This window comes from Bubalus bubalis, chromosome 4 (assembly GCF_019923935.1).
Source record: "Bubalus bubalis isolate 160015118507 breed Murrah chromosome 4, NDDB_SH_1, whole genome shotgun sequence".
NCBI lineage: Eukaryota > Metazoa > Chordata > Mammalia > Artiodactyla > Bovidae > Bubalus > Bubalus bubalis.
In genome coordinates this window covers 129429739-129456264 of record NC_059160.1, presented here as the reverse complement: position 1 = coordinate 129456264, position 26526 = coordinate 129429739, and the positions used below count along the sequence as shown (strand labels likewise).

Here is a 26526-nt window from a genome sequence, read left to right as displayed (position 1 = left end):
TAGTTTTTTGTTTGTTTGTTTGTTTTTTACTAATTACCAAATGCCAGAATGTAAATTCTACAATAGCAGGGCATTTGTATGTTTTATTTACTAGGGCTTTGTCAGCTCCTACTAGCATTTTGGAGGCATTTGCTGAATATTTTCTTACACAAACCAGTCTTACTTGACTGTCACCTTGCAGAATTCCATATCTTCATTCACTCAATTCACATTTTTAGAGTTGTAGGAAGTTTTTCATTCGTTCACCCAAACATTGATAAAGCACATGCTTTGTCAACCACTGCTTTAGTAACTGGAGATATATCAACAAATATGGGGAAAAATGTATCTGCCTTATGAGTTTCATTCTGATTGAGGCAGGCACACAACAAACAATAAATATAGTAAATAGTTTGGTAATTCACAATTAGTACAGAGTTACAGGGAAAATAAAGTAGCATAAAGGAATTAGGGCACAGAGACGAAGATGGCCTTGTTTGGTGAGTTTCACTATTATATAATAGTATCAATGAATGAAAACAAGTTATAGATCATGCACATGGTTTTACTTGTTTTGAGAGAGAGAACTGAAGACCTTTTTCCACATAACTATGTGCAGAAGTAAATTACGGTGAAAAAACTAAAAAAAAAAAAAAAACACAAAAAAAAATCTAGCCAAAACACAGAGGAATGGCTGAGAATATATAGAATTATATAAAAATGAGAGGAATATATTTATCTTTTTGGTGCCTGGGATTCTCAGAATTCCCTGTATAAGGTGATGTGTTTGTCTATTAAAAAGTTAATTAGGTTGGTAAATAGAACTTTATTTTATCCATTTGTTATTGGTCACATTTTTAGAGTATGGGAAAGTATTTCAAAAAGGAGGGCAGATGTGAGTTTCATGTCACCTATAAAAGCAACAACCTGATACAAGTTGATCTATTTCCTTCCATTCCATTTTCTACTTGGTCCTTAATCTTTAATTCCAAAGGCAGATATGCTCATTGTAAAAAATAAAAGAATCAAATCATACAGAGGTGGATATAGTGTAAAGTCTTCAGAGCATTGAGAAGAAAAACACAATAAAATCTATACTCTCCTATTTTGAGTCTTCAAAAGGATTAATATACTAATATATGTAAATAAATACATAAATATATATATATAGTTTGATGACCCTTTTCATTTTCTGTCTTTTTGGTTGAATGTTGACACTGATTATGTTGTATTTGCACACTTAAAACTGTTTTTAAGATGAAATATAAAAGAAAGAAATATGCAATAATACTTTACAAACTAATCAGTGCATGTTAATATGGTTATCAGACAGCAGAGCATGTTGTAAGTACTGTTTTCCTACCCAAGTCCATCAAAAGAATAAAGTTTAAAGTCTAGTTTGCAAATCAAGCTAATTATGTTGGGATGACCTTCCAACAGAAACAGTGCACATTTCCTCCTTCTAATAAAACCTTCCCATAGTTAGTCACTGGTTTCATCCTGAAACCGTTCCTAAGAATATCCAGCCAATATATCTTCCATCGGGTCTCATGATGTCTCCCAATCCAGTTCCTGCCATTCTCTTCTGAACACAGCTTCATCGTAGAACAAGGTGCTCACCTGTTGTATCCTCTTGCAAGCCAACATCAAAAGCCAGCTTATCAGTTGAAGACCGAGAGGTGGACAGGCAGCACAGATACTAAAAGACACAGAATCAGTAGTCGTCACTAAACATATCCCGTTCTTTCCAAGTCTAATTCTGAGCACTTAGCATTCACTGGGAGCAATGTTCTAGAGGAAATGTGGGGTTTTTTTCCCACTCAGAAAATATTGCAGAAATATGTCCTGTAGACAAAACAAGATGAGTAACTGGGGATATGTCTCTACATCTCTCACTTTATGTGATATTCATGATCATACGCAAAAGAACAACCTGATCTGTCAGAAATCTTTATTTCAAGCAGAAATTTGAACACTATTCACTTTTATCTTCTAGTTTTATTTTCAAAATTTTAAACTCTTTAAAATTCATCTAGAATTGATCGTGGCATGTAGCATATTGCTTCACTGCAATGAGGTTTTGTCAGGTGTATACCTATGTGTGTTTACCCAGGAAGAATGCAACTCTGCCCAACACCATCATCTCTGACTCCTTTCCCTGCCTCAAGTTTTCCTAACTGGATATTCTTGGACATAAAGTTTAGGATCATTTTTCTGCCCAACTCCCCTACTCCCATGCTAACCTCAAAATCTACACTAAGTGCTACAAGACTGAGAACACAGAGATGAATCTAGTATGAGCTCAAGATACACTGTCATCTACCCCAACCAAGTGTAGTGCTTGAAAGAACAGGAACTATGCCGACAGGACTCAGGAACAGCTCTGGGGATTAGGCCAGCCCAGACTTCCAGAATCACTGGACAAGTAATGCAAGACCTAGACAATCCCTACAACGGAAAAGGGTCTACCCAGCTCAGTGGGTGTCTGTGAGTGTAAGGAGGCAGGTGATAAATGGATTGGGGATAGAAGTCAAGTGGAATTTGGTGCCATGAGGGTGTAAATTCAATGAACCAGGAGAATCTGTTCCCTGACGGTAAACCACTGACTCCCAAAGATATAGAAAAGATGCTTCAAAGGTCCTCAAACATATTCCTAGCTAGTTAGGAGTAGGAGTCTAATCACAAGACATTGTGGTCTCTGAGGTTTACAGACTTTAGATCTAGGCACATTAAATATCAATGTTAATTTGAGGAAAAGTTCCAATGTTGTAATACTGACTTCCCAGAAAAAAAAATGTAGAGTGATCCCTATTAAAGTGTTCTGTGATATTTTTCAATAATATTACAGTACCAGGCTCTGGAGTTGTTAATGTACATTCTCTCTCCTTAAATGTTCACTGCAACTGCTAGGTAGAGACTATAATTATTCAACTAAAAGTTAATTAAATTTTATATGGCAAAGACTAGTCTTTCTTACTATATCTAGCACCCAGAACAGTATCTAGCACACAAGAGGTGCTGACTAATATTTACTGACTGAATGAGTAAACTTTTCAGAGGCATTTACAGGCTTAGAGAGGTTAAGCAAGGTACCCAAAGCAGTATAGCATATAGGAAAGTAAGCCTGAACCCAGATCTACCAACCAAGTTTAGGCTCTTTCCCATCTACTATGTATAGAGAGGGTAGTTATTTTAAAACAGACTCTCATATTTGTTAGTTTATGTGTTCTGATGGCTCCTGAAAGTGAAATTCTTTCCATGAAGTTTTAATGTATCAGTGTTATATGCAAAAATGCTATTTTTATACATTTGTCTTGTATCCAGTCACTTGAAGTGTTTTCCTTTATTTTACTTCATATCTTAGTAAGTCAGTCAAGATTTCCAGAACAATGTTAGACAGCATATTCTTGGGGTTTGTTTTTTTTTTTTTGTCAAGAATGGACTTAGTGTTTGACAATTAACTATGAGGTTGGCCATTGATTTAACATAAATATTTTCCTCATCATTGAGGAAATAACCATCAATGATCAATTTTTATTAGGAACTGGTACTTTTATTAAAAACTTGTTTCAGTACCTGTTAAGATGATCACATTTTTCTCATCTGATGTACTAACGTGATGTAGGCCATTAATAGTAATGATACTATTAAGTCATCATTAAAATCATATCTATTCTTTTCCTATACTTCTCTTCCTATACTTTTCAATTCCATTAACCAGATTTTTCACATCAGTATTCCTGATGATGAAGACTGATGATTTTTTTTCTGTTTTGAGGGGTATTGCTATAGAGACTATGCTTAAGTTTTTGCTCAAAAAGAGTCTACATATTTAGGGAATTATCTCCTTCTTGAAAGTAGTGATTATTTTATATTTCCAAGTACTGGACTATCATGTAGTCACTAAAATAAATCTGATAAAAATTTAAATAACATAGATAGTACTTGTACTGTGACAATATGTTAAAAAAAACTGTATAAAATTTAGTTATGTAACAAGATATCAGTTATTCAAAAAAGTTAAGAAAATATTGAAATTTTTTAAACAGTTTCCAAGAATTTTCTGTCATTGGTGTGATCATGAAGATTTCATTCTTCTGTAATTTCCAAATCTTACAGAATGAATATGTATTGTTTGCACAACTCAATAAAGCTTTCAAAAGAAGAGAATGCTTATATATTTTATAATACTTTATACCTATAAGAGTATATACACACACATATATAAACGATAATCAGTAAACTGTATCTGAGAGGAACCCAGTAGATAAATGGATAATTGGGTGTAAGAAGGAGCTGATATGGGGGAAAAAAAGAAACGCTCCTCCTAAACCTAGTCTTTCAAAATAAGATACAAAGACAGAAGTCATACATGATAGAACTGAAGGACCTTAAAGGTCCTCTAAGCAAATCATCATATTATAAATGAGAAAATAAACAGTGTTCAAAAATATTAAAAAACACACACAATTCAAGCTTATTAAAGCCATAAGTGGAATGGGATTACCAAATATTTCTTTGCCCTGTATGCACAAATAGATCAGCATGACCACAGGGGAGACGAAGTCTACACATGCACTCACCATGCCGCTGTAGGAATGCCGCAGCAGTATTGCATGACCATAGAGGAGTGTTCGGTGGCCACCACCTTGAGCAGTCTGCATAGAGCAAAGAAAGAGTCCACAAAGAAAAAAAAAAGAGTAAATTTAACTAAGTGTATAAAATGCTCTCTTATCCTCATGAAAAGTTTAATGGGAACAAAATAAGAGCTAGTGCAAATGTAGCAGAGAATCCTCTTCCCAATGAAGGAGAGATTTAAGGGAAATGGGTTTGATTTCTGGGTCAGGAAGATTCCCTGGAGGAGGAAATGGCAATCCACTCCAGTATTCTTGCCTGGAAAATTCCACGGAAAGAGGAGTCTGGTGGGCTACAGTCCATGGGGCTGCAAAGAGACAGATATGACTGAGCATGCATGCACACAGATGAGCAAAGTGCTATGGAAAGAATCCTTAAATTGGGACAAAGCTACCAAGGGAGTAGCTGGGGGTGGGGGAGGGGAGAGCTAGCAGTTTAATTAGTTCTTGAAGAATGAACTTGAGTTCAAAAATATCATGATTTGTAATTACTGATTCCCAGTTGTTTATTGTCTGTATTTCCCATTACACTCTGGTCCATGTTGAATAGGGACTATGGTACTTTGGACACCATGGTATCTCAGGTACTTTGCAAAATGCCTGGTACATAGTAAGGACTAAATAAGCATTCTTCAATGACTAAGTCTGATTAAAACACAAAGATCATCAAATGAATCTTCAGGCCTAAAAACCTTTCATACCTTCCAAATGTTTCTAAGAAAAAATCCAAATTCTTTTCTATGAAATAGAAGGTGGGTGCTCACTCATTCAGTCATGTCCAACACTTTGTGACCCCCATCAACTGCAGCCTGCCAGGCTCCTCTGTCCATGGAATTCTCCAGGCAAGAATATTGGAATGAGTAGCCATTCCCTTCTCCAGGGTATCTTCCCAACCCAGGTATCAAACCAAGGTCACCTGCGTTACAGGCAGATTCTTCACCGTCTGAACTACCAGGGAAACCCACATGAGATAGCAGAGTGCTTCTCAAATTCTAGCATGCTTAAAAATCAGCTGGAGAGCTTGTGAAAACACAGAACCCTTGGCGTGTCCCTGAGATTCTGCTCCAGTAGGTCTGGGATAAATACAGAGACACTGCATTTCAAAAATTTCCCAGTGGTGCAGGTACTATTGTTTTGGGGACAACATTGAGTAGCATAAGCATCAAGGACATTCAGCCCTTTCTAACCTTGCCCCCAAATCCCTTTGTGCTCCAAAAAGACACGCTTTCCCTGCCCTGAGCTTTCTTGCTGCTCTTAACACAATACCCGCAGCATGTGCGGATAAGTGCCTTAAAAAACAACCGCAGGGTATTAAGAAAGAGGAAGAGACAACCTGATTGAAGGACTGGGTCACAGATCAGGTTAAGATCATGGGAAGTAGAGAACATTATACTAAGGAGCTTTTACCTGTTTCTATAGGGAAAAGAGATCTTTAAGGATGAGTATGAAGATACTGACTTAAACATACCTGTAGTGGATTCATTTTGATATTTGGCAAAACCAATACAATATTGTAAAGTTTAAAAATAAAATAAAATTAAAAAAAAAATAAAAATAAGAAAATGGCTAAAAGGAAAAAAAAAAAAAAAAGACAACCAAAATTCAGGTAAAAAAGATGAAAATAAAGCTCACCTAAATTCCTGAGGAAATCACTCTCAATATTTTTTTTATCTTATAATCTTTTTTTTCCCTAGCTACATGTCAAAATAAAAATGCAACTGTATAAGAAACACTTTAATAAAATGCAGTTAAAAAAAAAGAAGTACAGAAGAAAGCACTTTAATATTCAATATCATTATACCTTTTGTACTAAAAATATATCTCCTTCCTATTATTTCAATTAATTTCTTCTTCAAATTTATTTTTTTCTTGAAAGATAATTGCTTTAAAGAATTTTGTTGTTTTCTGTCAAACTTCAACATGAACCAGCCATAGGTATACATATATCCCTGCCCTTTTGAACTTCCATCTCATCTCCCTCCCCACCCCACCCCTCTAGGTTGAAACAGAACCCCTGATTGAGTTTCCTGAGCCATACAGCAAATTCCCTTGGGCTATCTCTTTTACATATGGTAATGTAAGTTTCCATCTTACTCTTTCCATACATCTCACCCTCTCCTCCCCTCTCCCCATGTCCATAAGTCTATTCTCTATGTCTGTTTCTCCACTGTTGCCCTGTAAATAAATTCTTCAGAACCATTTTCCTACATTTCATATATGTGCATTAGAATACAATATTTATCTTTCTCTTTTGGACTCACTTCACTCTGTATAATAGGTTCTGTGTTCATTCACCTCATCAGAACTGACCCAAATGTGTTCCTTTCTTTGGCTGAGTAATACTCCATTGTGTATATGTACCAGACTTCTTTATGTATTCATCTATTGATGGACTTCTAGGTTGCTTCCATGTTCCAGCTACTGTAAAAAGTGCTGCAGTGAACAATGGGATACATGTGTCTCTTTCAATGTTGGTTTCCTCAGGGTATATGCCTCGGAGTGGGATTGCTGGGTCATATGGTGGTTTTATTCCTAGTTTTCTAAGGAATCTCCCTCCATACCCTCTATCATAGTTGCTGCTGCTGCCAAGTCGCTTCAGTCGTGTCCGACTCTGTGCGACCCCATAGACGGCAGCCCACCAGGCTCCTCCATCCCTGGGATTCTCCAGGCAAGAACACTGGAATGGGTTGCCATTTCCTTCTCCAATGCGTGAAAGTGAAGTCACTCAGTCGTGTCCGACTCTGTGCGACCCCATGGACTGCAGCCCACCAGGCTCCTCCATCCATGGGATTTTCTGGGCAACAGTACTGGAGTGGGGTGCCATTGCCTTCTCCCTCTTTCATAGTGGCTGTTATCAATTTACATTCCCACCAACAGTTCAAGAGCATTCCCTTTTCTCCACACCCTCTCCAGCATTTATTGTTTGTAGACTTTTTGATGAGGGCCACTCTGACTGGTGTGAGGTGATATCTCATTGTGGTTTTGATTTGCGTTTCTCTAATAATGAGCAATGTTGAACATCTTTTCATGTGTTTGTTAGCCATCTGTATGTCTTCTTTGGAGAAATGTCTGTTTAGGTCTTTTTCCCACTTTTTGATTGGGTTGTTTGCTTTCCTGCTATTGAGTTGTATGAACTGCTTGTATATTTTGGAAATTAATTCTTTGTCAGTTGTTTCATTTGTTATTATTTTCTCCCATTCTGAGGGTTGTCTTTTCACCTTGCTTAGAGTTTCCTTTGCTGTGCAAAAGCTTTTAAGTTTAATCAGGTCCCACTTGTTTACTTTTGTTTTTATTTCCACTACTATAGGAGGTGGGTCATAGAGGATCTCCCTTTGATTTACGTCATCAAGTGGTCTGCCTATGTTTTCCTCTAAGAGTTTTATAGTGTCTGGTCTTACATTTAGGTCTTTAACCATTTTGAGTTTATCTCTGTGTATGGTGTTAGGAAGTGTTCTAATCTCATTCTTTTACAGGTAGCTGTCCAGTTTTCCCAGCACCATTTATTGAAGAGGCTGTCTTTGCTCCCTTGTATATTCTTGCCTCCTTTTTCAAAAATAAGGTACCCACAGGTGCATGGGCTTATTCCTGGGCTTTCTATCTTGTTCCATTGGTCTATATTTCTGTTTTTATGCCAGTACCATACTGTCTTGATGACTGTAGCTTTGTAGTATAATCTGAAATCAGGAAGGTTGAGTCCTCCAGCTCCATTTTTCTTTCTCAAGACTGCTTTGGCTTTCAGGGTCTTTTGTGTTTCCATATGAATTATGAAATTTTTTGTTCTAGTTCTGTGAAAAATGCATTGGTAACTTGATACGGATTGCACTGAATCTGTAGATTGTGTTTGATAGTATAGTCATTTTCAGAACATTGATTCTTCCTACCCAGGAACATGGAATATCTCTCCATCTGTTTATGTTGTCTTTGATTTCTTTCATCAGTGTCTTATAATTTTCTCTGTATGGTTCTTTTGTCTCCTTAGGTAAGTTTATTCCTAGATATTAAATTTTTGTGTTACATGGTGAATGGGATTGATTTCTTAATTTCTCTTTCTGATTTTTCCATTGTTAGTATATAGAAAAGGAAGTGATTTCTGTGTATTGATTTTTGTATCCTGCTACTTTGCTAGATTCACTGATTAGCTCTAGTAATTTTCTTATACTATCTTTAAGGTTTTCTATGTACAGTATTATGTCATCTGCAAACAATGAGAGCTTTACTTCTTTTCTGATCTGGATTCCTTTTATTTCTTTTTCTTCTAGGTTTGCTACATTTAATTTCTTAAAATAACTTTATTTATAGATTAGGCTTAAAACACTTCCAAACCATTTAAAAACTGATATTAAAAGGCATTAAAATTATCAGAAAAAGTGTTTTATCAAAAAATGAAAATAACTTCATGCCCTGAATGAGAAAGGGAAAAATCGACTTTGCAAAATTATATTCCTACTAAGAATGAGGAACTGTTTAGAGAGTACTTTCATTTTCTATAATAACTTTGATTTGTTGTGGCCAAGAAAAATTGATTTACCTTGTCTGATCTGTACTACGTGATAGGACCTTACCTTTTCCTATCATATATATGTTCCAGAGCTACAGATCCAGTTGAAGTTTAATGACACTACACAGTCAAGGTACTTTGACTTGTCCTCTTGACCAAAACAAGGTATTTCTAAATGAAGAACAAGGCTTCAGATTTAATTAGAATAGTATTGAGTGCTCTTTTTTCTATAAAGCTTTGCTATGCACTTCATATATTCATATGCACGTATAAACAGTGCTATGCTTAGTGACTCAGTCATGTCCAAGTCTCTGTGACCCCAAGGAACTGTAGCCTGCCAGGATCCTCTGTTCATGGGGATTCTCCAGTTAAGTATACTGGAGTGGGTTGCCATGCCCTCCTCCAGGGGATCTTCCCAACCCAGGGATCAAACCCAGGTCTCCCTCATTGAATGTAGATTCTTTACCATCTGAGCCACTAAGGAAGCACATGAATACTGGACTGGGTAGCCTATCCCTTCTCTAGTGGATCTTCCTGACCCAGGAATCAAACTGGGGTGTCCTGAATTGCAGGTGGATTCTTTACCAACTGAAGGTATAGGTTAGCCACTCCATATTTTTAAAATATATTTGTATCATATAGTTGCTTATTAACATATCTAATGCAATTGCTGTTTTAAAATAATTTAACTTATTAAGTATATAACATCTATATATTTTGAGGTTTCCCATTTTAATAATATTTTCTGGACAAAAATGCTGTGCTAATCAGTTTAGCTCATTTCTTGCAATTCCAGGCTTTTGTTATTCAAGAGGTCTTTTAAAAAAATAAATAAATCAGACTCTACAGGAGAACTTTTACATATCTCTTGACTGCTATAAAACACGATTTCAGAAGAAACACAAGGAAATCTTAAAAAAAGCTTACTGCTTAGGTAATCCTAAACTATGCAACCAAGGTTTAAAACAATAGACAACAACAAAAAAAATCTGCCTTAGAGCACTTTCATAGTGCTCAGATATTAAAGCAGAGAAGCTTTTAAGTTTTGGCTTCAAACACAAATAATAATAGTTGGGCAAAGAGTGGTTTCAGGGAGAAAAACAAGTATCTCTAAGGGGAAGCCTATACATCACCTGAAGATAAGTTTCATGCAAACATGAACAGTACTAACTGGACAGGAGCAGCACAGAATCGCTGATCTTGGCATCTGGTCCACCTGCAGGTCTCTAGCAGCAGAAACTATGCAAACATGCCTGCCATCTTCAATAATGAATCATATAACAGATTCACAGGATGATTGTAATAATTAATGAGAAATCTGGCTTCGGTGCAAATCAATATGCCTGACAAAGCCAGTTGACCACTGTCAAGACAGCCACTTAGCATCAGATGGCCAGCTTGTGATGTGACTTAATGAAAAGTCTCCAGAGGGAAGAGATCAGGACCAGGACAATTCAGTTCAGTTCATTTCAGTGGCTCAGTCATGTCTGACTCTTTGCAACCCATGGACTGCAGCACGCCAGGCTACCCTGTCTGTCACCAACTCCCGGAGTTTACTTAAACTCATTTCCATTGAGTCAGTGATGCTATCCAACAACCATCTCATCCTCTATCGTTCCCTTCTCCTCTGACCTTCAATCCTTCCCAGCATCAGGGTATTTTCAAATGAGTCACTTCTTCACATCAGGTGACTAAAGTATTGGAGTTTCAGCTTCAGTATCAGTCCTTCCAACGAATATTGAGGACTGATTTCCTTTAGGATGGACTAGCTGGATCCCTTTGTTGTCCAAGGGACTCTCAAGAGTCTTCTCCAACATCACAGTTTAAAAGCATCAACTCTTCAGCACTCAGCCCTCTTCATAGTCCAACTCTCACATCCATACATGACTACTAGAAGAACCATAGTTTTGACTAGATGAACCGTTGTTGGCAAGGAAATGTCTCTGCCTTTTAATATGCTGTCTAGGTTGGTCATAACTTTCTTTCCAAGGAGCAAGCATCTTTTCATTTCATGGCTGCAGTCACCATCTGCAGTAGTTTTGGAGCCCCCCAAAAAAGAAAGTCTGTCACTGTTTCCATCATTTCCCCATCTATTTGCCATGAAGTGATGGCACCAGATGCCAGGATCATAATTTTATGAATGTTGAGTTTTAAGCCAACTTCTTCAATCTCCTCTTTCACTTTCATCAGGAGGCTCTTTAGTTCTTCTTCTCCTTCTGCCATAAGGGTGGTATCATCTGCATATCTGAGGTTATTGATATTTCTCCCAGCAATCTTGATTCCAGTTTGAGCTTCATCCAATCCAGCACTTCTCATGATGTAGTCTGCATAGAAGTTAAATAAGCAGGGTGACAATATGCAGTCTTGACATACTCCTTTCGCAATGTGGAACCAGTCTGTTATTCCATGTCCAGTTCTAACTGTTGCTTCTTGACCTCCCTTCTCAGGAGGCAGATCAGGTGGTCTGGTATTCCCATCTCTTGAAGAACTTTCCACAGTTTGTTGTGATCAACACAGTCAAAGGCTTTGGCATAGTCAATAAAGCAGAAGTAGATGTATTTGGACCTCTCTTGCTTTTATGATGATCCAACAGATGTTGGCAATTTAATCTCTGGTTCCTCTTTGCAGCCAAAGATGAAGAAGCTCTATACAGTCAGCAAAAACAAGACCAGGAACTGACTGTCGCTCAGATGATGAACTCCTTATTGCCAAATTCAGACTTAAATTGAAGAAAGCAAGGAAAACCACTAGACCATTCAGGTATGACCTAAATCAAATCCCTTATGAATATACACTGGAAGTGACAAATAAATTCAAGGGATTAGATCTGATGGACAGACTGCCTGAAGAACTATGGACAGAGGTTGGTAACACTGTACAGGAGACAGTGATCAAGACCATCCCCAAGAAATGAAAAAGGCAAAATGGTTGTCTGAGGACTTACAAACACCTATGCTATGCAATGAAGAGAAGCAAAAGGCAAAGGAGCAAAGAAAAGATATCCCATTTGAATGCAGAGTTCCAAAGAACAGCAAGGAGAGAGATAAGAAAGCCTTCCTCAGTGATCAATGGCAAAGAGATAGAGGAAAACAATAGAATGGGAAACACTAGAGATCTCTTCAAGAAAATTAGAGATACCAAGGGAGCATTTCATGCAAAGATGGGCACAATAAAGGACAGAAATGGTATGGACCTAACAGAAGCAAAAGATATTAAGAAGGGGTGGTAAGAATACACAGAAGAACTATACAAAAAAGATCTTCATGACTCAGATAACCACGATGGTGTGATCACTCACCTAGAGCCAGACATCCTGGAGTGCGAAGTGGGCCTTAGGAAGCATCACTATGAACAAAACTAGTGGAGGTGAAGGAATTCAAGCTGAGCTATTTCAAATCCTAAAAGATGATGCTATGAAAGTGTTACACTCAATATGTCAGCAAATTTGGAAAACTCGGCAGTGGCCACAGGACTGGAAAAGGTCAGTTTTCATTCCAATCCCAGAGAAAGACAATGCCAAAGAGTGCTCAAATTACTACACAATCTCACTCATCTCACACCCTAGCAAAGTAATGCTCAAAATTCTCCAAGACAGGCTTCAACAGTACATGAACCATGAACTTCCAGATCTTCAAGCTGGATTTAGAAAAGGCAGAGGAACCAGGACCAGGACTGTACTAACTAATCACTGTTCAGTGCCAACCAGCAGAAATAGCTCCTGTTACAAGGAAGCATCTGGCTGGTTCTAGGAAGTTATTAACAGTGTGTGTCCAGGTCTGAAACCCAAAGCCAAGTCATGATTGAAAAGTGAAAGTTGAATAAAATTTAGCATCCTTTTCCTTGTAAGTGGCTTAAATTAACTATAGTTGAACGCATATGCCTTCACTCAGTTAAATTCTAACCTTTCTAGATGATTCAATGCAGGTATAAAAATAAGTCATTGGGTTAAAAGACCTTGCAATTAAAAGAAATCACAGCCTAACTAAATTATTTTAGGTATGCCACCTGGTTTAAACTAAATGGACATCATTTTTCTATTGGCATTGATTTTTGTTTGAATCTGCTCATGAAAGAACTTGAGGTACATGCTTCAGGGAACTATCCCATTCACCATCCTCCAAGGAAGCGTAGATATGAAACTGACAAGAGATTTGGATAGGGGTGAGATGGTATTAATAAAATGAGTACAATAAATGCAGATTTAGTGAGCAAAACTGCTAATTTTTAAAAAACCAAACCCAAATTTATCATTAATATTTGCAAAGAAAGAACATATTCATGTTTCCCACTATTGATGACATTTTCCAACCAAATCCTTCGTTTCGTGATTTTCATTGAGCAGTTCATGTCTTCCTTTGCAAGGTAATAATATTTTTTACTGAAAAATAATAGATGGAACTATTTGAAATTCTAGAAAATGTTTTGGGTCCTTGTTGACAGGGACTTCAAATAAAGACTGTGCTCTGTCATTCTATTGAAACTGTTAAATTCTTAAGGCTAATGAATAGATCCATGTGTCAGTACAATGCCCCTCTTCACAGTTTTGTTAAATAAGAATGTAACTCCACAGACAGACACGGATACTTTGCTTTCTTTTTTTCTAAGCAACCATTTAAACCTACATTCAGAATTTTAATTTCATACTTTTCAGAGTTTCCATCTTTTGAAGTGATATTCTTTTAACACCTCAAAATACATGAAGCCTTCATTACCTGAACACAACTTCTCTATACATTGTTCCTCAGCTTTTAGGATAAAAAATAAATTTTGTTAAAGTTCTAGGAAAATGTGGTAGGTATATAAAAATGAAAACATTTCTATGTTTTGTCTCAAACAACATTCTGCTGTTCCACTTTTCCCCTACATGTGTCTTTCAATGATATGACCACGGATTTTACTCTACAATTTTAGTTTGTCTCTTTTTAAAATGTTTTCAGTTTTCTAATTTGATAGAGGAATAAAAAGAAGCTGAGGGGCTCCCCTGGTGGCTCAGTGGTAAAGAATCTGCCTGCTAGTCCAGGAGATATCAGGGCCATCCTTGATCTGTGAAGATCCCACATGCCACGGAGCAGCTTAGCCAATGCACCACAATTACTGAGTCTGTGCTCAAGAGCCTGTACTATAGAGCCCAGCGGTAACTGAGCCCACATGCCACAATTACTGAAATCCATGTGCCCTAGAGCCTGTGCTCTACAACAACAGAAGCCACTGCAAAGAGAACTCCATGCACTGCAGCTAGAGAGTAGTCCCACTTGCTGCAACTAGAGAAAGCTCATGTAGCAACAAAGACTCCGCACAGCCATAAATAAATAAATAAGAATTTATTTATTTTAAATAAGTGAATTTATTTTAAATAAGTGAATTATTTTCACTTCTCCTGGAGTAAGTAATTCACTAGGAGTTTCTTGGTGTCTCTTGTAATTTTCCAGTGTATGAATTTCCTATTACATTCATGCAAGAGTGCATAAACATGTAACAGTCTATCCGGCCCCCACAGTAAACATTCTAAATGGAGAGCTGTAGAAAAAATAACTGCTTCAATGGAAGAAATTCCTGACATTGGCTAAGTAAGACCTAATATGTCACAATGTGACCCAAAGATATAAAATGTCATTTTTAAAAAATCTAAATGTGGGATGTACTTACTTAGATTTAAAGTTCTAAAGTTTGGTTTAATTTTTTAAAACTTGAAAGATTGAAGAAAAAAGCCACAAATTTAAAAATTAAACAAATGTGACTAACCAAGCATAAAACATACAGAGTAATACACATACAGTAGATGATCCAATGTCTTACCTTCATCATGAATTTCTGTAGGGGCATAAGGAAAAAAGAGAAAATATTAAATACACATTATTTCAAAGACATTTTAAAACCTCCTATTTATAAAGACTATATTGTTGTTAAGTGGAGTAACGTGAATAATAAACAAAAAATATCCACTGTGTTGTCACAACAAAACTCAATGTCAACTACATGCTAGAGAAAAGCCGTAGCAAGCAAAACTCTCTTTTAATATGTTTCTAGATTAGTTCATTCTTTTTCCGTGAAAACATGCTGTTTGACTTTAATGCGTGATTCAATTTACAACATTTCTAAGCATCTCAAAAAAGGTATACTCTTAAAATTATACTCTGAAAATGGTCTAGATTTTTTTTCATCTGTTACATAAAAACGCAGTAATATAAACAGCAACTCAGCTATTTTACTTGAGTAAAATAGTGGATTAGAAACAGGTACAATAGACAATCAATTAATATGCTGTGATGGGCTGCCCATATTTCATGCAAAAAATGACCAAAAGCAATTCCTTAGGCACTACATATTATTATATGTGAATTTCAAAGAAAAAAGTCACACAATTTTTCTTTTTCTCTTGACTCAGCCACCGCTAATGATTTATAACACCCCTTTTTCATCTACAAATTATAACATGTACATATATTCCTTTCTTTTTCTTAAGACTCATAAAGTTTCTTTGACTTCTTATTCCTGGGAGAGATACACAGATGAAAAAGCGTGAAGAAGGAAAAATATTATATTTGACAAGTTAGGGCACAATCTAGTTGCCATGAGCATGGAAGTCCTACAGAGGAAAACACACACATATCCACATTAGTTTTAAAGAAAACAAGGGAAAGTTTTCTAACACAGATGTTAAATACCACACTTGCTTCCCTGAAACATACAGACATGGTAATATGTATATGACTAAATGGCAATTCTATCATGATTGATTCTTTCATTTTCAGTATTATAATTTTAAGGAAAAATTGTAAAGAACCATTTCATTTTCATCTCAGAAAACACAGCCTGTGTAGTTACATTTTTGTAGTTAATATTCATGGCAAATAATATCCTGGAACTTATTTTCCATGTTGAAACTGACTAATCCCATGCCTACAAATGATCACCAGTGATATAGAATATCACTGAGGAATTACAAAAAATCATTTTAAGTCCTAATTCAAAGAAAAACTGCAAAATCAAGTTACAGAACATGGTCTGTAATAGATATTTTCTTCATGAGATTTTTGGTTTTTTTAATTTATCTAAGTTTTGGAGATATTTCTTTCAGAAATGGTCCCAGCTTGTTTTTGTCAGTTATTTAGGTTGAACTACTTCAGAATTGTAGCAAATAGAAAAAAGTGGTCAATTCAGTTTTTGAAGTCTGCTTGTCATAATTTTTGGCTGTGTGTGAAGGCAGCATGAGCAAGCCAGGGAAGAGTAATCTGTATAAATGATTAAATAAAAATGAGCCCTGTAAATAAGCAAAAGCTGAAATAACCACCATACAAAGAGAAAGAAGAACAGATGTAACAGACACACATTATTTTCAAAAGATAAGAACATGAAAGGTTATTTCTGGCATTACTGACATTAACTTTTTGTACAAATCATCTATTGGTTCATTTGGCTTATTTCTTTATGAGATATCCAAAAGGGATCATTCAGGGCAAGAAAGAAAGTAAAACACTGTAAAATATAAAGGACAAATATATTATTTTAATCTCAATGTCAATGGCATAAGTATGATAAAAAAGCAACAGAAAAAGAATAAAAATAAAAATTCCTTACAAGTTGAAAATGATAGGAGAAAAAAAAAGAAAATTCATGAATGATAATACTGAAACAAATAGCTTTGATTTAGGTGAAAAGAATTATCATTTTTATGCATGCAGTAAGTATAATTATTTAAGATATAAAATATTAGACAACATATGGAGATGGATGACTATAAAGACAGAGGCCAGGCATGGTGCTTTCTGTCTTAGAAGAAATTTGAGGATGAAAATCAATTCACAGAGAAACACAAAGAGGGAAATTTTAGTTCTTTAGGGTAAAATTCCAAGTGGCAGCAATTCAGTTCCTCAGGTTTAGTTTGATTACTCCAGAATGGACAAGTCAGATGAAGTGTCAAATGTGAGCAAGAGACGGGGACATATTCCCTCTTCCCATTATGCTACATTAACATGAAAACCAGAAAGAGACATAGCAATTCTTACATTTTAACTCAAACAGACATTGCCCTGGGAGTCTAATGGATGATAAAAACAATCAGGAGCCTTTGATCTATAAGCTTATGAAACTTGATCTAGTAGATCTAAAAGCCCTAAGGGATTTTCTTAGCATATGCCAATGAGTACAAGTGGAAAAACAAATCAAACAGCAATACTTTATTCTAAAAATTGCAATCAAATATCAGAGTTCAAGAGAATGCATAATTATATTCAATCTGTTACTGATACAAAAAGACACAGTGATGTACAAAGCTTTTCCACCATAATTATGACTTTCACCTCAACATTGGATTATTTTTAACTCTTATTTTAGTTTTGTGAGATGATAACTGATTACAAAACTTAATACCCTATAAATGGAGTTTTCTTAGTAGTTTTAAAAGAACCTTTACTGAGATGTCTTCTTAAAAATTACACAGGTAAGGGATTAGCAACAAAATTAACATAGGAATATAAAGTGGAAGTGACAAACAGATTCAAGGGATTAGATCTGATAAAGGAGAGCCTGAAGGACGGAGGTTCATGACATTGCAGAGGAAGCAATGATCAAGACCATCCCCAAGAAAAAGAAAAGCAAGAAGGCAAATGGTTCTCTGAGGAGGGCTTACAAATAGCTGAGAAAAGAAGAGAAGCTAAAGGCAAGGAGAAAAGGAAAGATATACCCATTGGAATGCAGAGTTCCAAAGAATAGCAAGGAGAGATAAGAAAGCCTTCCTCAGTGATCAGTGCAAAGAAACAGATGAAATCAATAGAATGGGAAAGACTAGAGATCTCTTCAAGAAAATTGGAGATAGCAAGGGAACATTTCATGCAAAGATGGGAACAATAAAGGACAGAAATGGTATGGACCTAACAGAAGCAGAAGATATTAAGAAGAGGTGGCAAGAATACTCAGAAGAACTGTACAAAAAAGATCTTCACAACCCAGATAACCACGATGGTGTGATCATTCACCTAGAGCCAGACATCCTGGAATGCAAAGTTAAGTGGGCCTTAGGAAGCATCACTACAAACAAAGCTAGTGGAGATGAAGGAATTGAGTTGAGCTATTTCAAATCCTTAAAATGATGCTGTGAAAGTGCTGCACTCAATATGCCAGCAACTTTGGAAAACTCAGCAGTGGTCACAGGAGTGGAAAAGGTCAGTTTTCATTTCAATCTCAAAGAAAGTCAATGCCAAGGAAAGTTCAAACTGTCGCACAATTGCACTCATGTCACACACTAGCAAAGTAATGCTCAAAATTCTCCAAGGCAGGCTTCAACAGTACATGAACTGTGAACTTCCAGATGTTCAAGCTGGTTTTAGAAAAGGCAGAGGAACTAGAGATCAAATTGCCAACATCTGTTGGCTCATCAAAAAAGCAAGAGAGTTCCAGAAAAACATATATTTCTGCTTTATTGACTACACCAAAGCCTTCAACTGTGTGGATCACAACAAACTGCGGAAAATCCTTCAAAAGACAGGAATACCAGACCACCTTACCTGCCTCATGAAACTCTGTATTCAGCAACATACAGAGAAATCTGTATGAAACAACAGTTAAAACTGGACATGGAACTGGTTCCATGCTGGGAAAGGAGTACGTCAAGGCTGTATATTGTCACCCAGCTTATTTAACTTCTATGCAGAGTACATAGAAATGCCAGGCAGGATGAAGCACAAGCTGGAATCAAGATTGCTGGGAGAAATACCAATAACCTCAGACATGTAGATGATTCCATCCTTATGGCAGAATGTGAAGAGGAATTAAAGATCCTCTTGATGAAGATCAAAGAGGAGAATGAAAAAGTTGGCTTAAAACTCAACATTCAAAAAACAAAGACCATGGCATCCAGTCCCATCACTTCATGGCAAATAGATGGGGAAACAATGGAAACAGTGACAGACTTTATTTTTGGGGGCTCCAAAATCCCTGCAGATGGTAACTGTAGCCATGAAACTGAAAGACACTTGCTCCTTGGAAGAAAAGCTATGATAAACCTAGACACTATATTAAAAAGTAGAGACATTACTTTGCCAACAAAGGTCCGTCTAGTCAAGGCTATGGTTTTTCCAGTGGTCATGTATGGATGTGAGAGTTGGACTATAAAGAAAGCTGAGTGTGAAGCATTGACTTGAAACAGCTGTGGAGTATCTATGAGAAAGGTCCTGGAACCCTTCTTAATTTAACCAAGCAGACAGCAGAAGGAACCCTGAGGCAGGCTGGTAGGCAGAGGGTTGAACTGTTTTCTGTTATTCTTCAAGTGACAGAAAAAGGGAACAAATTCTACCTATGACAGCAGACTTTCAAAATTCCTAGAGCAAGTGCATAAGATTTGACCTCTGTGGGTTTTCAAAGAAAGAAATAACTCAGATCTAAAATTTACTGAGACCTACACATAAGTTATAAATTGATTCACTTGCAAAACTAAGCAGCATGATTGTCAGCTCAGTGTTTTCTCCAATACTTTCTCATAACTAGAAAGCAACCACTAACTTAAAGATTTGCAAATAAACATACCAAGAATAAATTTTGAGATGAGAAATTATTATGAAAATGAGAGAGAAAAACTACACAGCAAGGCAGGATCAAGAAAGCAACCAAATGCACGGAGGAAAAATGGGAATACATCTAGATGATAGTAAAAAGGGGTTTTATTCATTTACACATTCTATTTCCAAAGGAATTAAAGTTTCTTGAGTGGTTGGTTTAAGAGATACTGGTTTGGATACAGCACAGAAATACTGGAATATAAGTGAAGGGATAAAAAGATGAGAGAGGGACTCATCTTAGGATGGCTGATCTTGGGGAAGGAGCACAAAAAGGTGAAACACACATTCTTAGAAAGAAACAGGCTTCCATTTCCAAGATAAGAATTTGGATCAGAACTTTAACTACAGGCAAAGAAGAGAAGACATTGCAAAAGGAAAGGATTGAACAAAATTAGTAATAGGCTAGTTATGAAGAAACAGATGAAGAATTAAAATTATTTCCAGAGTTATAACATCGAATTAGTAGTTCTCCAAAATCCACACAAGGGTGTCATCATCAGGGAAATGGTAAATTTAATAAACAAAACTTCCCTTAAATAAAGGGCTGAAATAAATGAAAAAAGAGCAAAGAATCACACACACACACAAAAGCAGGTGGACATATGACTGGGAAACAACTGAAAGGCTACTGAAAAGACAGCAAAGGTCTCAAAATGTTGCCTCAGAGAAAAGCATCCCAGAATTAAGAAAAACAATAAAAATAAAAGGAAGCCATCAGTTAATCCAATCTTAGCTGATTCATCATATTAAGTCACAGAGCAAAGAACAAAACAATACAACAATGAATGGCCTCACTGTTTTGCTCATTTGGGAAAAAAGTGGATCCAGAATGTCAGTGGTGGAAAAGGAGATTCTATTTTCCACTCAGAATCACAGGGAGTTCAGAATTAGAAGGCTCTTTCCCTGTCTGCCTGCCTCCCTTCTTTCCCTCTCTTTGTCAACAGTTGAAGAAACTGAAACCAACAGTAATAACATAATTTGGTCACATTACACACTTTGTCACTCTGTTGGTCTCCAAACTTATCCTCCAGATTCCTGGCAACTGTTAAATTTCCTTGTGATATTTTATCATTCACCTTCACTTTTTAAGATTGTATGAATATTTAAAAAGTCTTTTTCTATAGGACATGGAAAAATATGAGCTAAACAATAAGAACTTAAGGCTAAATGGTCAAGATTTTTCAGTAAAAGATATACAATATTAATAATACAAGTCTTCCTGTTGGCCAGAAAGTCTTCCTTTCGACGATCATAATAACAAAGCCAATTATATAGAGATGATAATGTTCACACTAGCAAGTAATGCTCAAAATTCTTCAGGCTTCAACAGTATGTGAACCATGAACTTCCAGATGTTCAGGTTGGATTTAGAAAAGGCAGAGGAACCTGAGATCAAATTGCCAACATCTGTTGAATCATCATAAAAGCAAGAGAGGTCCAGAAAAGCATCAACTTCTGCTTTATTGACTACACCAAAGCCTTTGACTATGTCTATCACTATAAACTGTGGAAAATTCTTCACGAGATGGGAACACCAGACCACCTGACCTGCTTCCTGAGAACTGTGTATGCAGGTCAAGAAGCAGCAGTTATAACTAGACATGGAACAACAGACTGGTTCCAAATAGGGGAAGGAGTAAGTCAAGGCTGTATATTGTCACCCTGCTTATTTAACTTATATGTAGAGTACATCATGTGAAATGCTGGGTTGGATGAAGCACAAGCTGGAATCAAGATTGCCGGGAGAAAGTTCAATAACCTCAGACATGCAGATGACACCACCCTTATGGCTGAAAGCAAAGAACTAAAGAGCCTCTTGATGAAAGTGAAAGAGGAGAGTGAAAAAGTAGGCTTAAAACTCAACATTCAGAAAACGAAGATCATGGCATCTGGTCCCATCACTTCATGGCAAATAGATGGGGAAACAGTGACAGACTTTATTTTCTTGGGCTCCAAAATCACTGCAGATGGTGACTACAGCCATGAAATTCAAAGATGCTTGCTCCTTGGAAGAAAAGCTATGTCCAAACTAGACAGCATATTAAAAAGCAGAGACATTACTTTGCCGACAAATTCCATCTAGTCAAAGTTATGGTCTTTCCAGTAGTCATGTATGGTTGTAAGAGCTGGACTATGAAGAGGGCTGAGCACTGAAGAGTTGATGCTTTTGAACTGTGGTGTTGGAGAAGACTCTTGAGAATTCCTTGGACTGCAGGGAGATCCAACCAGTCCATCCTAAAGGAGATCAGTCCTGAATATTCACTGGAAGGACTGATGCTGAAGCTGAAACTCCAATACTTTAGCCACTTGATGTGAAGAATAGACTTACGGGAAAAGACCCGGATGGTCAGAAAGATTAAAGGCAGGGGGAGAAGGGGATGACAGAAGATGAGATGGTTGGATGGCATCACCAACTCGATGGACATGAGTTTGAGCAAGCTCAGGTAGAGTTGGTGATGGACAGGGAACCCTGGGGTGCTGTAGTCCATGGGGTCAAAAAGAGTCCAACACGATTGAGTGACTGAAATGAAATGAATGTTCTAGTAATAGAGAATATTTGAATAGATCCCATTTTCAAAGAAACAAAACTAGAAATTTAGAAAGTTCCAACTGAAGACTGGTAAAATACGTATTAATTACAACATGGCAGTTACTTTGAATACTAATAGTACCAGCCATACCAGGAAGCCAAACAAAAAGATTAGAGGCAACAGCAAACATGCAGCCATTCAGATCACAATCTCTTAGAAAACACATACCCATTTTTCCACATCAACCTTCTGTGGAAAGAAAAAGCCAAGATAAATAATAAGCAAACAAATAAAAAGCTAGCAAGGTTTTAATTAGTGTCACTTAAATAAACTGAAATGTAGTCCCTGCACCAAAACCTATCTCCAATTCTGAAGGACAGGTAACAGTATTCAAACTTTTAATTTACAGCATTTAATCTCAAGCAAACAAAAAAATTTCAATTCAGTTAGTTATCAGAACTTCAAAAGGCTTTGGGCTGAATATGTACCAGGTACATGAAATAAAAATAACCTAATTTATTCAAAAGCAAATGCAAACATTTATCACATTCTCAAACCTACAAACCTTTGATTCAGGAACCACTGTTCTCCTCTAACTAAAAGAATCTATTTAATAAAAAAGATCCATTTAGAAATACAGCATCTAACTATACATCTCTGATATAATAAAATCTCTTAGCCAAATCTTTCCACTCTTATATAAAAATTCACAACATAACAAATGGTATATGCTGCCAAATAATTCTGAAACTGCACCAAAATATTATTTAAAACATATTTATTAATGAATGTATGTTAGTCTCAACCATTATGTGACTCTTTAAAAAATAAGTGAATATAATTATATCCAAAGTGTAAAACAGAACAAATCACAAAGCCATATCTTAACAAAAACTGCCTGCTCCTGCTCAATCCATCAGAATTTTAAAATCTCAACACTCTCAGCTTAAAGGTTAAGTTTCCATAACCAACCTCCCTTCTTTAGCACATATGATTGGTAATCAGTGAAACTTGAGGTGTGCTTCAAACTCCTCATTCATTTAAGTTTATTTGCAATTTCTTTCCTTAGAAAATTCACTAATTGAGTCAAAAGCTCACACTACCTAGACAGGAAGATTTGCCATAACTAAGAACCTCCATTCCTTAGTAAACAAGCTTCAAGAAGGAAATGTGCATAATATTCATATACATACTAAATATTTTTAAATGTTATAAAGTGATATAAAAGTATCAACCTAAGTATACAGGTAGGATTGTTTTGAAGGCCCAGTGAAATTCAATAGATTCAACAGATTACTTGTAACAGAGCATTCTGGCTTCTTCAATAATTTACTTCATCTTCAGAAAAATCTCTTCTAAGCCTACTCCCAACCTTTGAACTTAAGAATACATTGTTATTTAAGAACGAACACTTTACTGAATGGAAAGTCCTGGTTTTCACTATATACTTTCAAGATATCTAGCTGTTATCTAAAGTTCAAGCCCTTATTTGAAGCTTGAAACCTATTAGAATAATGAATATATTTCTTTAGATCCTGAGTCACAGGAAATCAATCTAATCATGGCAAGTATAATGTAATTATTACTCTTTTCTACCTTTAAAAGAACAAATTCTTATATTTATTCCTTTCATGAAAAATAAGGAAACCTGAAATGATTTCCCTTTCATGTTTACCAGGAAAATAGGATATGTCATATTTTTCAATGATTAACAAAGACACTGCATTATCCCATCATGATTGTCACATCTCAGTTTTAACACACACACACACACACACACACACTTGCATCAGCACAAAGATAAAGTGCTGTGGGATTTTTCTAGAAGAAAGAGAACCTGTAATCAAGAGTCATAGTTACTAGTTATTAATAATAAACAGTCTTTAAAGATCTATATTATAAAACAGAAAATGTCTCTTAAGAAGCAGGAATTAGTTAGCAATAATATAACAGACCCAGTATCCAAATAGCCAAAGAAAGGCATAGCAATAGCATGTGCTGGGGGTGAAATTTCAGCTAAACATAAAAGACAAGACAAATGATCCAGAGTTAAAAGACTGATAAAGTGCAAAAGTTGTACCTATGCATAAGTGATGCAGAGAGATTTCATGACACTTATGAATGTTAATAAGAACTATTTAATTAAATGCCTATTAACAGAGAAAAATAGAATGATTTATATGGAGCTCATCAAGGAAGGAAAATATAAAGCACACAATGAACCAATTTTATAGTTTAAACAATTACCAAATCCATAAAGCACATAAGATAAATGAATATTCCAATAATTTTTTATCCAAGTATGTGGGATTTTTTAAAAATATATCAACTCCATTAATTTAGAGAAAATAAATATTTTACCATCTGTAGAAAGCTGCCTTACATATTTTAAGACCAAAAATGAGCAATCTTATTTTCAAATAAAAACAAAATTTCCATTAAAGAAAATAAACAGTCATTTAAGGAACAGCTTGATTTAGCAAAAAGGACATAAGTTAAGAATATAATACAAAAGTAGTTAAATCTAAATTTTATTATAGCATCATACAAAAGCTGAAACATCCATGTGACATCTCCATTTTTGTATTTATATTTTAGTCGATATGTACAATTAGCATGTTTCAATAATTTGATATATGTTCAATGAACATATAAATTATAAATTAGGGTACATAAATATGAACTATTCAATAATCTACAAAAACAAATTTGGTTGATTCTTCCAAGTTGCTTAACTTATTTTACTGTTTAAGGTAAAAAATGTTATTATTACTAAACCGATAGGTCATATAGTTAGAAGTTATTATGTGCCAGACTTTGAGCTAAACACTTTAATGTAACCTTACTGCCCGCATTTTATACATGAGGAAAGAAATGACATACAAATGTGTTACAAATTTTCCTCAACAACAACAAAGTTGTTGGAAAAAAATGATTGGACTTGATCTTGAAATTGGGTTTTTAACTTTAAAGGCGCATTCTCCTAAGCACTTCTTTGTAGACCAATACCAAGGTACCTCATCTTTTTGCTTATCTTTTGCTTCAAACTTTTAGTCTCTATCTAATTTGGAATTTTTTACCCGGTATCTGTTATGGTTAAGTGTCACCTAAATACAATGTGTTAACATCAAGATAAGAGAATGTAAAATGAACCTAGAGATTCTTATGATATCAAATATTTTACTTAGTTTCAGTTATTCAAACGGCAGGTCTGCTTTTTCACCTAGATAAAGTTCACCTGGATAATTGCAACACAACAATAAAACATCTATCATGAATATAACATTTTTAATATCAAGGTATAACATAAGAAAAGTATTTGAAATATTTAATACATGCCTGCAATCCATTACCCTTTTTAAAAATAGACAAACGTGAAAAACAAAAAACTACCCTATAAATAATTCTCCACTGCACATGTTTATTATTAAGATTGAGAAGAAGAACATGAGAAATTTGCACAGTGTGTTCAAGGATTCAAAATTCAATAAAGTCATTTCAATTTTTTAAAGTAAAATTACAGTTTGGAGGGCCCACATTTTTAATAAATATAACAAATTCAGAAAAATATATAAATCCTTAATATATAACTTCATAAAACTTTCAGTTCAGTTCAGTCGCTCAGTCATGTCCGACTCTTTGTGACCCCATGAATCGTAGCACACCAGGCTTACTTCATAAAATATATAACTTTATAAAACTTCAAGTCAATAAAAAAATCCATGTAATCATCACCCAGATCTAATAATAGGACAGAACCTACAACCCAGATGCTGCCTTCATGCCCTCTCCAAAGGCAACTACTATTCTATTACCATTGATTATTTTTCTAATTTGGAAATACAGCCTGTGTTCTCTTTTTATCTAGCTTCTTTAGCTGTCATTAGGTCTCTAAGATTCATCATGGTGTCACATGTAGTGGTAAGTAATTCATTTTCTCTGCTTATAATATTCCACCATATGAATATGTCACAATTTATTTACCCATTCAACAGTTGAATGGGCTTCCCTTGCGGCTCAGCTGTTAAAGAAACCACCTGCAAGGCAGGAGACCTGGGTTCGATCCCTGAGTTGGGAAGATCCCCTGCAGAAGGGAATGGCTACCCACTCCAGTATTCTGGCCTGGACAATTCCATACACTATATAGTTCACGGGGTTGCAAAGAGCAGGACATGACTTAGTGACCTTGACTCACTGAACAGTTGAACATTTGGGTTGTGTCCTGCTTGGAGCTATTACAAAAAATTTTGTGGTGAACATTCTTATACTTATCTTTTGGTGAATATAGGAAAAAAAAAAATATATATATATATATATGTATCTCCACTGGT

At 35.8% G+C, this 26526-nt stretch overlaps 1 protein-coding gene across 1 annotated transcript in view; it reads right to left on the bottom strand.

The window, feature by feature from the left end:
- Nucleotides 1–26526, bottom strand: part of RYR2 (ryanodine receptor 2) — an 829832-nt gene that overhangs the window by 479796 nt on the left and 323510 nt on the right. Inside the window, exons 4-7 of the mRNA XM_045165522.1 lie at nucleotides 22424–22444; nucleotides 14908–14922; nucleotides 4563–4637; nucleotides 1600–1678 (exon numbers count right to left, since the gene is read on the bottom strand). Of these exons, the coding sequence (XP_045021457.1) occupies nucleotides 1600–1678; nucleotides 4563–4637; nucleotides 14908–14922; nucleotides 22424–22444 (190 nt within the window). The remainder of the gene's footprint in view (nucleotides 1–1599; nucleotides 1679–4562; nucleotides 4638–14907; nucleotides 14923–22423; nucleotides 22445–26526) is intronic.